Genomic DNA, 12,134 nt, shown 5'->3' with positions numbered 1-12,134 from the left:
GCGGAGCTAAAGCTTTCACTGTTTGAATAGATGTGTTTGGGTCAATGCTAAGCACAGGATTGTCCCTTCAACGCCACAATTTGTCATGCACCTATACACGTCAGGTTCAGCGTACCTACTTCCCAGTCTCCTTAAAGTCTTTATTCTCTACTCCTAGGGAATTTGGCCAACTAATATTGCGCCACATAGTTTTGAGTACGGTGTGTATATGCAGTGTTATGGAAGAGTTAAAGACAGTAAAAAACGATAACTTGATATCTAAAACTAGAGCTCCAGAATTTGCTGCACAGTCTCCTCGACAGCTTTAATCACTCGATCTTTTGACTGGCATGAATCCAACACTATAACGTCATTCTCCAGGCGGGTGGGAGGCTCTTGGACAGCAAGCTGTGATTCAACCATTTTCGAGTGCATATAATGATTCTCCGCCGCAGAACGGGCGTTCAGCCGATCTTTCAACTGAACTTCATCACTGATAGAGAGGGCAAGGAAGGTGATTGTGACGGGAAAGTCGAGGAGCTGAGTTAGCTTCCGCAGCTCGTCGCGGTGTACTGTTCGCAACGCGGAACAGGTGACGGCAATGGCAGGAGCAGTTGAGTTTTGCAATCTACCCATCAGCGCACCACGGATATGAGCAATCCAATCCCAACGATCACTATCCTCTAAAGGGATGTTATTAGCCATCTTCTGTCGCGATAGATGCGAGTGCAAGTCGTCGCCCTCGATGATAGGGATATCAAATCGCTGTACTAGAGCTTGGGCGGCTGTGCTCTTGCCACATCCACAGGGGCCAGTCAAAAAGATCACTTCCCGGTACCGTGCTGAGAGACTTGAAACACTTGTGTCTGTCCAGCATTGAGTGCGGAAGTACTTGATAAAGCGTGTCACCAATTCGGCTCTCAGACCTCCTGCTTGGCGCAGTGCAGGAGCCGCGGCTTGCGCCTGCTGGGTACTGTAGAGAAGAACTTGACTAGGACGGTCATGGTCATACTTGCTGGCAAAGAACTCGACAAGCTTGATAGGTGGGTTTTCTTTGGGGTTGCGGTTCGAATTGCGCAGACGGTTCAGCCACTCGCGAGGTTTCAACTCTTCAAACTCCAATCCCGACTGTCTCAGAAGTGGTAGCAAGTCTCGAGTCCAGTGACTAAGAGTTGGGTTCGTGACATTGACCACCTCTCCTGCAGTTTGAGCCAGGGTGAGATCAATAACGCTGTTGGCAATGATATCTACCGGTGTCCACGAGATGAGATCTTCTAGTTGGGGCAGTGCGTGGATTGTCTCTGCTGTCTGGAGTATCATAGGAATGGCCTCGGTGGCATTCCAGATGCCATGAACGGTATCTGCAATAATCTGCCCTACTCTTAGTACACGTGCTGTCATTCCTGTCTGGTGGGCAGCTCGATTGATTATATGCTCCGTTACTAGCTTGGACTGCGCATATCCCATTTTTTGCGCATAACTGAGTGATTCGGGAAGGGCCTCTGGGACCCAATTGCCGGGTGTCCGTGCAACTGTGCTAACTGAGGAGCAGAAAGAGAACTTGGCAGGGGAGGGCCGTCGTGCCTGCAAACAGAAATCCAACAAGTGTCGAGTTCCAGCAATGCAGCTTCCTTCGAAGCTCTCCAAGGACCAGTTGAAATTAACCGACCAAGCGCAATGCATGACACCTGTAACTGATTCAACTAGCATGTTGTAAGAGAATTCATCCATTCCCAGATGGTTGGAGTTACCCAAGTCAGCCGGCAACGCGACGATCTTCCGTTCATGAACTGGGGCAAGGGTATATGACAAGCCTCGTGCCCGCAAAGACTGTTGAACACGACGACGGGCAGAATCACGAGATTTTGCACGAACGAGACAGTAGACTGTTTTGACAAGATCGGACTGAGCCAATTGAACCACGACATGAGCACCCAAGGAACCTGTCGCACCAGTCACGATGATGTGTTCGCCGTCATCCTCGCGGGCAACTGGGATATGGGCTTCAAAGTTTGCGCTATACTTCTCAATGAGGGCTGACATCCGTTCTTCAACGGGTATTTCGCCCTTCGGAACCTGACCTAGGCGCATGCGAGTCAAAGCCTCGGCCATAGCTTTCAACGAGGGATTCTCGAAAACAAAATTTTGGGATGGTTTCTGACCACCAAGATAGAGGGTTTTCAGTATAATTGTTCGCAGTCGAGTAGACTGTAAACTGTCAATTCCCAAACTGAAAATATCGGTCGTCTCTTCCAATGCGGCTGGTTCGAGGGATGGTGCTACTTGGAGAAGATGTTCGCGTAGGAAATTGATCAGCGCGGCACCTTCGCAAACCTGGTCTCCGCTGGCATCCTCAAGATCATATATCTGCTCAATCTGTGACTGGTAGTCACGGTAGAACGCTGAGCGAATAACAGTTCCCTTGTCAGTCTTGCGATAGACAGCATCTGCGGGCAGGACGTGGATCATGTCACGGGACATGTAGGCATATCCAGGAGATTCCGCGTTGCATTTCTCAATAGCTGGGAAGATCAGATCTACCAGATCTTGCTCCTGTTGGACAACACCGTTGGCTGCTGGAACAATAAACATGCCAAGCCGTGGCTTGTTGGCTCCGAAAGCAATCGCTTCAGCCACGTTAGGGTTATTTCGGGCGACGCCTTCGATAATCAGCGGGTTGGCTTTCTCGCCGTTTTCCAAAACCAAAGTATCGTCCAGACGTGCGTAGTAGCGCCAGGCATTTGGTGTGGTTGGGTGCTTCTCAAAAAGGTCTTTGGTTGCGTATGAATTGTCAGGGCGGTTGCTGGCGACTTTGGATGGCCAGCCTTCTAAGACACACAGCTCGTAAATTCCAGCTGACTGCTCTTCCCAGCGGAGATATGGTAGCAAAGATGGACCTGGGCGCACATAGTCCCAGTCCAAGTCCGAGCGGTCTCGGAAAGAAGTCATTAGTTGACCTGTTTCGGTGGTTCCGTAGTGAGAAACCAGGCGGACTCCGTTCTGCACCAAGGTGTCACCGATAGGCTTTGGACAGGAAGAACCACCAAACATGACAAGTTCCAGACGTGAAAGAACCCTCAAGCCGTCTTCCGACTCCGAAAGGAGCTTCAAGGCGTATGGAACCGCATAAAGCACCTCGATCTCTTGGTGCTCTTGTAGAGTGGCCATGAGATGCGATGCTGTCAAAGGCAGGTTTGCATTGTACATATAAATTAGCTTTTGCGAGTGAACCGCACGGAAGAGGCAGCTAATTCCATGGGCGTGAAATAGTGGCAGTGTGATAAATCCTCGAAGTCCGAAGTTGTTTGCATAATTTCGTAGAGCACCGGAGTGGGTTTGATAGATAGGCTTTGGGTGGCCCGTTGAGCCGCTTGAGTGAATAATCTAAGTAAAGGCATCAGCGAAATGAAAACCATCAAGGAAACAAACTACTAACCCAACAAATGTTACCAGCCTCTTTGGTACCATCCAGGTGAGCTGATGGTAGCCTGGCTGCACTCGCAACGGAACTGTCATAATGTTCAGGAGATAAAGCAGCATGCAGCGCAATGTTTGTTCTCTCGGCGACCTTTTCACCCATCGTATGGAACTTATGGTGGACTATCAGAAATGAGGCAGAAGTATTTTCTACCAAACTGACGTAGGCATCTTCTGCAATCCGTGTAGATAGTAACAACACGGTGTGGCCCAAGCGGGAGATAGCCAAAAGAGTGATCGTGTACTCAAAGTCAGATGCACCGAGCAAACCTACCACCTTGACGGGGTCTTCTGAAGAGCGGCGTTGTGGAATCACTTTGGACAGGGTGACAGATGCCGCCTCCACAAAATTGTCCAACTGCGTAATTGAACATTAGCCACGGCATTCGGTAGTATTCAAGCACGAATTTGCTCTGCTGGGCTTTGTTGGAGGCAAAACTTACTTGGCGGGGTGTATAGTAGTCATAGTCAGTTCCCGATGATGGATATGCAACAATGGGCTCATTGGCCAAATGCCCATTAGATCGTGCTCGCAAGAGTCCGTCGATGGTTTTAAAATCATGCTCGGTGGAATTTTGTACGATGGTTGCTGGGGAGGCTGAGCTCGCTGGGGAGGCTGAGCTCGCTGGCTCGGCTGATGAAAAGAGAGGTTGCGATGCCGGCGGTTGTACTGTAATTACTGCCATGGTGGTCGGATTGATTTAATTTGACAGTAATGCATCAAAGGGAAAAACAGTGAGGTTTTGAGGTTATGGTTGCTCCAGGCATTAATCAAACTTCCAGAGTTGCATCACTGTTATTTCCGAATTATAGAGAAACATGGGGTTCCGTTCCGCTGCGGAGGTGTCGGAAATGTCGGAAATACAAACAACTAAATATTGGATACCGCCATGCGGGAGGTAAGATGTAGCTCAAATAAACCCCAGGTATGAATGATGGAACTGAAGCGATTCTAGAGTTACCAATGTAGATATATTTCATACCGATGAATCCGGCGCAATGGGCTCGGCATTTGCGTGTATGGATGTACGTCGGAGAAGCATCTAACACCCCATTTCGATGTGTGTTCATGAACGAGTTGCACTCTAAACTAAAGGACGAGTTTAGCTAGATATCCTGGAGACTCACTAAAGGCGGTGGAAGACCATGAGTCTACCATGGAGCCCTACGCGGCCTCCAGGACAATGCACCCATACAGCAAATACCACTGCCCAAGTATAGAGTATCTTGTAGCCACCCAGGGGATATTTCCAACGGGACCTCATATATATTAGACTGTAGTAAGTAGTGCTACTAAACCATCCTCTGGGTTTGGTACTGCAGATGGCCAAGAAGAAGGCGGAAAGAAGATGGAGCTGATATCAAAACTCGATCTGTATCTCATAGCATACAGGTGGAAGTTACTCGGGACTACTTTTCTTACCTAGCATGAAATCCCATTTGTCTTTTTAACGGCTAGCTGATGCCTAGATGTACAGGACGCAGTTGGAATTGAATGGCACTTCTTTGTTCTTATTTTGTCTAAGCTTGTTTTATATACATGAAATAGCCATGGAATTCTTCAAGAAGTCCTATACAACAAACTTGGTTTTGTTTGCCGGGCCCGCCTCCAAGGCAGCTTTGCGAACAGCCTCTTCACCCACTTCCTCGAAAATGTCATAACCCCAAATGGTAGGGAAGTTGAAGCGTTTGTGTCTCTCCAACGAGGTGAGCTTTGCAAAAGCGGCCTCGGGTAATTCCCGGACCTGTAGATTGGACGCAATACGCGAGGGAGTGACACTCTTTGACAAGACCACAGTTCCACGCTGGACACCCCAGCTGGCAAGAAGAGCACCTGAGTCCAGACCAACATCACGTGAGGCATCGTGAACAAGAGGATCATCAACTGTTCGGGGCTCCCCGGTCTGGTTGTTACCCAAGGGCGAGTAGGCTTCAACGATGATTCCCTTGCTCTGACAAAACTGCAGTAGCTCTGTCTGTTGGAGGTATGGATGGGCTTCAATTTGGTTGGCTGCGGGAACCACGCTGACTTGACCCAACAGCTCCTCCAGGCGACGGATATTGAAGTTCGAAACTCCGATAGCCCGTACCTTGCCGGTTGCCAGCAACTTTTCCATTGCCTTATAAGTGGTGATGTAGTCAACATCTGCCAGCTCAAATACACCATCTTTGTCAAGAGGGAACCATTTATCTCCTCCCTTGAAAGCGCTACATTTCACTCGGTTAGCCCTTATTTGATGATGGGTTCTTCAGAGAACTAAAGAATGGTGAGAAGATGGAGTGATTACCAAGGCCAGTGCATAAGATATAGGTCAAGATAATCAAGGTCCAGGTCTTTCAAGGACTTGTCCAAAGCGGCTTCGACGTCACCGGGGGCATGCTTCGTGTTCCACAACTTGCCAGTGACGAAGATCTCGCCACGGGCCACCCCTGACTTGCGAATTCCGTTTCCGACCTCTGTTTCGTTGCGATAGATAGCGGCACAGTCAATGTGGCGATATCCTTGCTTAAGGGCGACTTCAACTGCTTTCTCTACCTCCATAGGCTTGGCTTGCCATGTTCCAAATCCCACGGCCGGGATTTTGGCGCCAGTGTTCAGAGTGAAGTGAGTGGCGATAGGCATAGTTGCTGTGGGCCCAATGGAATGAATGATGTTGAAAGAAAAACAAAATGGAACTGTCCAACAACTGAAATAAGTAGCTTGGTATCCCAGGGTCAACAATACGTCGGAGGCGGAGGAGTGGATCTAGGTTCGGATAAGGCGGAAAATCGAATATAGGCGACAAAAGTATTAGCAAAATAAACTCCTTGGTCTCGTTCAAGCAATCCGCTTAGCAATTTGGTACAAGCCGTCAGAAATTGCTCTCCGTGTGGCAATCGTTTATTGCGGGAATACAGTTGCCAACGGCTTTGGTGGATTACTAGCCGCTGGCATCATGACCGGCTTCGAGGGCAAGGGAGTCTTGCATGATGGAGGTTCGTGATCTACTATAACATCTCCATGGACATGCAACTGAAGAGATCAGATGGCTCTTTATCATCGAAGGCGCCGGAGCCATGGTGGCTGGCCCAGTCGCAGTGGCCTTGTTGCTCGACTTTCCTTCATCGGGCAAGCAAAAGTGACTAACCGAACAGGAGCAGCGCTTTGCCAAATGGCGCCTGGCTCGCGCGGCAGACGATGAAGTTGACGATAATGGCTCTATCAAAGAAGCGCTGCGTGACGCTTTCCTTGACCCCAAAGCCTGGATTCTCGTTCTTATTCAAGTTTGCCAGCTTTCCTCCCAAACACGGACCTACTTCTTCCCTGTATGCGCCTCCACTCACCCCATATTCTTTCATGTCTAATGAGTACAGACAATTGCCAAAAAGCTGGGCTACGGCAACAAGATTACGTTGCTGATTATCGCCCCAATGTATATTTTTAGTTTCATCACTGCCCTGGGGAACTTCTTGATTGCAAGCCGTACTGACCAAAGATTCATTCTGATTGCCTGGCCTCTTTGTGTGGACATTGTCGGTAACATAATGGTTATCTCGTCCCGGGTAACTGCTGTGCAGTACACCGGTATGTTCATCATGTGCGCAAGATCTTATTCGGCATTCAGTGTAGTGCAGGAGGTGGATTACCAGCACAAGTCCTCGCACACGAACGAAGCGAGCCATCGTATACGCCTTGGTAAATCTGTTCGGCAACTCGATCAACGTTTATGGCTCCTACTTCTTCCCCACGAAGGATTCACCCCAATATCGCCCAGGAGGCATCATTTTATCCTCATTTGCTGCGGGAGCCATCGTGTAGTCCTTTGCCTTCGTAGCTTATCTCCATTGGATGAATGTAAATGCAAGAAAAGCGGAGGAACAAGATGGCCAGACACGCTACAAGTATATTTGGTAGAAATGATTATAGGGGTATCAAGAATAGATGATAGAATGATTCCGCACGCTTGTCATACTTTGGCATCTTCGTCCATATAGCGCACCATGGTATCTGAATGTCGAAGAGTTCGAACGTGTAATTTGGGCTGAAATGGCTGGTCGTCAATAAATGACCACCTCTTACCCAAGATAAGCTGGAGCGGTCAGAAAATTCAGCTACAGCGAAGAGATGAAAAACTCACAGATAGGCAGGCTGTCAAACTGTGGCCAGAAATCAAGAACCAAGTCCTCATCGGTCGCAAGATTGTCCAATAAGATTTCGGTTTGCGGATCAAGTAGGAAAAGCTGAGCATCATTGTCAAGACCAGATACGCCACCTGCTCCGTCGTCCTCCTGCGTTGATAATATTTCTTGCATAGCTGATCCATTCTGCTCAGCTTGCGCAAAAGCAATCATATCACGTTGATGTGCAGTAGAAGGAGAAATATCACGGTCAGCAGTAGCGCCATGTTGGCTGCTGTGATTGTCAGGATAGATGTCAGTATGACTCGGGGCGGACGGGTATGACTTTGTCAATTCTCGCCGCAGACCCTGTAGTATAATGCTATATCTCCACGGTGGCGCATTACGAACAGTGGCATCGGCAAGGTGGGCCTGTGCGGTCTCCGATAATCTGTAGAGCGTGGATTCGTCCAATGGGGAGTCAAAGGGGACATCCTGGCTTGAGACAAAGCGGAGATTGACTGGCGAAATTCGGCCTCTTTGGACTTGGATCAGGTAAAGGTAGATTATCGACAACGCATTGAAGGCGATATATTGAGAGTACCAGAAAGACTGGAAAAGTTGCTTCTCCTGGACAAAAGTGAGAATCAACTCAATTGCGTCTCGTGCTGCCGTCAAGCACAAGCTGAGGTAGTATTGGCAACTTGCTTCGCATTCAGGCCAGGTCTGACCATAGTTCCGGAGTAGTAGAGGCCGAGTAATGAATAGCAATGCGTGGTACCGCGCTAGCTGCAAAACTGTGAGTTGGCGTCTCAATCCAGGGACTAAGCTATCTGGCTGAATAATGCCTGATAGAAACGCCGGTAACTCGGCCTGCCACTCGGCGACTCTCCCACAAAAGAGTCGAATAATATCAATTTGTGCTTTAGTAGAGACACCTGTGACTACATACGGTTCTTTGGCGGCCTGCGTAAGGATGCGAGCCAGCATGGTATGAAACACAGGGGCATCCATCAGACAATCCCGCTTAGACATTCTTTTTTCGTGCCGGCTTAGGTCTTGATCGTTGATTCGATCAGGGAGATCTTCGTCCAGGTCCTCATCTTGCCAAAGACGGGGCCGGCCCAAAATAACACTGAGGTATTTGTCCAATGTATATGAGCACCAGAGGACGCGACGTTGACATTCCTTCTGTATCAAATCCTCCTCATCAGTTCCCAGCCGTGGCCGCTTACTATGATATCCCAAGGCCATCATCAGCTGAACTGTCGTACCAAATGTAAACCACGCTTTGTGAGCCCGCGACGAGCTTAGAAGATAGAGGACCATCAGAAAGCGCGCTTGTACCGAGGCCAGACTTGGTGCGCCCGTTTCATGTGACAGAAGAGCATCTGCCTGTGTGTAATACGTCTCACTTGTTTGCCAACCAGACGTGTCAGCATCTGTGATATGCCCTTCCGAGTCTGGCTGAAACATTGTCGCAATACTGAATATCAGGAGCAGAGTCGCCCGAGTTGCAGTGGGGAGCGAGGTTTCTCTTGCAACGTTACCGCCTCGAAATAGGTCATGAACCAGTAGTTCGACTGTTGGCTGATGAAGAACTCGATAGGTCGGGGATGCGAAGTCAAAATATCGTCGGACCAAGATGTCCGCGGTTCTCCGACCAGGCCATTCAAATTCGGCTAAGCCATTGGGAGTGACCCGGTCCCCAAAAGAGAAGATCGAGACACTGGATGACGTGCCTCGCTCCCGTTGCTGGGCCAATGTTTTTGATGGTGTTGAGGGCAGGTCTTGAACCACGCGGCCAAGAAACGAATGCGCCGAGGTTGGCCCCCAATATTGAGGAGCGATATTTGACGATTCTGATTCATTTGGCGGGTCGGCAGGGGTCCCTGATGCAGTGCGCGCGAAGGCAGGGGCTGGAGATATGTGAGCGCTTGGTGGTTGAACCCAACTCTCCGAAGGGGACTCTATTGCATAGTGCTGATATCGAGATCTGCCAATGGTCTGGGGTTGGTTGATATCTGCATTGGAGCTTGCCGAGCTTGGCCTCTTTATTTGATGGCCGGAGGAAAGTGGGCTCACGGCAACGCCTCTGTTGTAAGCCGCATTGTAGGTGCATGGCATCCGCCGCTGCGCGCAAGGGCCACAGGGGAGCGTGCCTGTACACGCCTTTTTCTTCGCTTTGCAAGCATCGCAAGCGCGTGTCACTTTGCGCACTTTACGTGCATCGCTGGCCATTTCCGACTAGCGCAAGTGGAGCGGGCGATTAGATGTAGCCATAGCTAACCCTCTCGAAAACGGTTTGATGTTGTTCAGCTTGTCCGGAGACTTTTCCGCTTTTCCGCTTTTTCCGGACCACGTGTACAGTAGTCAACAAAGTAGTAATCCCATCATTGCGCGAACTTGTACTGCTTGAATCAAAGGACTTGTATATACCGTGACTCTATCAATTTTAATCTTCATTTTGTTGGGGAATCTATTGGGTGCATAGTATCTTCCATTGGAACAATAAAGTTTTAAACGTTTCCATTAACGGGTTACAAATCCGGCCCCTAGAGGGAGTTTCACGATCTTGGTATCAAAGGAATGGTTTCAAACTTGCCTCTACAGCATACGGCAACCCCCTTGACGCGAAAAGCTCCCGGACAACCCGCTCAGATCCCATACCTTTGCATGCGGATGCGATAGCAGAGGCTTTCAAAGCAAGCGCCCTGTAAGGGCCTTTGCGCTTAGTACTGCAGGGATATATCAGTACTTACAGACAAGTGATACCATCTATGATACTAAATAGGATAGACTATCCGTTTGTTTGTGGACGAGGTGATTCGGGCTGGTCCGAACTTTGAAATTCAGAAGGCACCTAAAACTCTCAGCCTTTCTCTCTCGACCCTTCTGGTACTCCCTAGTAACGGCTCAGCCATCATGGAATTTCCGGCATCTCACATCCAACCTCCCCTAGCCCCTCACACCCATACGGTCATTCTCCTGCATGGTTCGCGCTAGCAATGGTGAAGAATTCGCCGAAGAACTCTTCTCAACAACCTCGAACGGCAAAAACCTACCCGCATGCCTACCCAACTATCGCTGGGTCTTTCCAACTTCATGCGACCGATACAGTACTACATTCCAAGAGGACATTTGCTCTTGGTTTGACGCCTACTCCTTAGGCGATATCAACGAGAGACAGGGGTTACAGAAAGAAGGATTGACACAGTCAGTTTTCCACATTCTTAATGCCATATAAGAGGAAGCGAATCTACTTAAGCGGCGACTTTCTCATGTCTACCTCGGTGGGGTCAGCCAGGGAATGGCAACCGCTTTGTTGACTTTCTTTGCGGCAGTCGGTACAGGAAGGATACAACGTCCACTGGGTGGCCTGCTAGCTCTTTGTGGTTGGCTACCATTTGCACAAGATATCGAAGGGATGCTATGCGAGCCAATCTTCGACAGGCCCTGCACTCCTCAGGCACTGCGCCTTGTGTCTAGATTCTTCTTTGACGAAATCTCCGCCCAAGGGTTATCACAGGCCGATCAAACGGTTGACAGCTCTGTTCTTTCCACTCCGGTCTTTTTAAGTCATGGAACGGACGATGCCTGGGTATCAGTCGATCTTGGACGACAGACATCTCGGATTATACGGCGGGTTATGACGCACGTTGATTGTCACCAGTTCACTGGAGCGGAGAATGATGGACACTGGATCAAAGAACCTGAAGGTTTTGACCAGATTCTGCAATTCCTTCAAAAATGATTTGTCTCCACACGAGAAGAGACTAAATTGTTCGATGGTTAATGCAGGGGTGGTACGCAAATAGCTACACGCAGGCCTTGGTGAAGGTTTACGTTCATTTATTGTTCGATGAGGCAACATGTTATCTAGTCATCAAATGGCAAGTTTAACTTTCAATCACAGAGGGTGCTAGAGGAATCCACAGGGACATGGGGTCAGGATCTTTATACCTTATTTTTAGCTAAAGGGAAATTCTTAAAGGAACCACGTTTGTACTATTCGGACCACCTCTTACCAAACCGTCTTAGGGATGCCGTAATATTTCTTGGGTATCACTAAAAGGACCCCCATGTTGAGCGTTCGGACGCTACCTACGTTCACTAAACCCTATTAGGTCTCAGCAGTAATTGTATTCCCAATGCATTATCGCTTAACCATACTTCTGGTTCGCGTGCTGTGGGAGTTCTATATATGCGGCTTTTTCTTTGGCACCTATATTGCGTTGCGATTTTGATTTATACCCCTTGGTACATATCTGTCAGAGCCAAGGTAGTGGTGAGACTGGAGCAAACCTCGTGGAACTTTCTTTGGTAATGTAAACAAAAATCGTGAGATGTCTCGCTGCTCGTTTTCCTGTATAACAGTTTGCTATTATTTTCCGAAAAAATTGATTTCCTTCATCACAATTGCATTCTCTCGTCTCTTGATTATATAATATCTGTATTTGGATTTGTTTTAGATATGGATAGTGACTCGAAGCCGAGAAAAACGTGCTCAGAATTTGCGTGCGAGGTTTGACAGCCGGAGTACCTATACCAAGTTGCCCGCGGACCACTACCGAGTTACT

The 12,134-nt window shown here is 48.8% G+C and overlaps 5 protein-coding genes across 5 annotated transcripts; 2 read left to right on the top strand and 3 right to left on the bottom strand.

The window, feature by feature from the left end:
• Positions 1-264: 264 nt before the first annotated feature.
• On the bottom strand, positions 265-4,142 carry N7446_001465 (putative NRPS-like enzyme; the record flags this gene model as incomplete). The annotated part of the gene is made up of 3 exons (XM_058510214.1): positions 265-3,363; positions 3,416-3,814; positions 3,900-4,142. The coding sequence occupies 3 exons, from the start codon at positions 4,140-4,142 to the stop codon at positions 265-267; spliced, it is 3,741 nt and encodes a 1,246-aa protein (XP_058375750.1).
• Positions 4,143-5,027: 885 nt separating this feature from the next.
• On the bottom strand, positions 5,028-6,079 carry N7446_001464 (uncharacterized protein; the record flags this gene model as incomplete). The annotated part of the gene is made up of 2 exons (XM_058510213.1): positions 5,028-5,664; positions 5,745-6,079. The coding sequence occupies 2 exons, from the start codon at positions 6,077-6,079 to the stop codon at positions 5,028-5,030; spliced, it is 972 nt and encodes a 323-aa protein (XP_058375749.1).
• Positions 6,080-6,482: 403 nt separating this feature from the next.
• N7446_001463 (uncharacterized protein) lies at positions 6,483-7,255 on the top strand (the record flags this gene model as incomplete). The annotated part of the gene is given in 4 exon segments (XM_058510212.1): positions 6,483-6,575; positions 6,592-6,762; positions 6,811-6,999; positions 7,067-7,255. 4 exon segments carry the CDS (start codon positions 6,483-6,485, stop codon positions 7,253-7,255), a joined length of 642 nt encoding a protein of 213 aa, XP_058375748.1.
• Positions 7,256-7,452: 197 nt separating this feature from the next.
• On the bottom strand, positions 7,453-9,795 carry N7446_001462 (Zn(II)2Cys6 transcription factor; the record flags this gene model as incomplete). Its single annotated transcript, XM_058510211.1, has 2 exons — positions 7,453-7,526; positions 7,575-9,795. The coding sequence occupies 2 exons, from the start codon at positions 9,793-9,795 to the stop codon at positions 7,513-7,515; spliced, it is 2,235 nt and encodes a 744-aa protein (XP_058375747.1). The 3' UTR covers positions 7,453-7,512.
• Positions 9,796-10,546: 751 nt separating this feature from the next.
• On the top strand, positions 10,547-11,308 carry N7446_001461 (alpha/beta hydrolase; the record flags this gene model as incomplete). Its single annotated transcript, XM_058510210.1, has 2 exons — positions 10,547-10,774; positions 10,805-11,308. 2 exons carry the CDS (start codon positions 10,547-10,549, stop codon positions 11,306-11,308), a joined length of 732 nt encoding a protein of 243 aa, XP_058375746.1.
• Positions 11,309-12,134: the final 826 nt, after the last annotated feature.

This window comes from Penicillium canescens, assembly GCF_028828765.1.
Source record: "Penicillium canescens strain IBT 15451 chromosome Unknown utg000002l_segment0_segment0, whole genome shotgun sequence".
Classification (NCBI taxonomy): Eukaryota; Fungi; Ascomycota; class Eurotiomycetes; order Eurotiales; family Aspergillaceae; genus Penicillium; species Penicillium canescens.
This window is presented reverse-complemented; position numbering and strand designations above follow the sequence as displayed.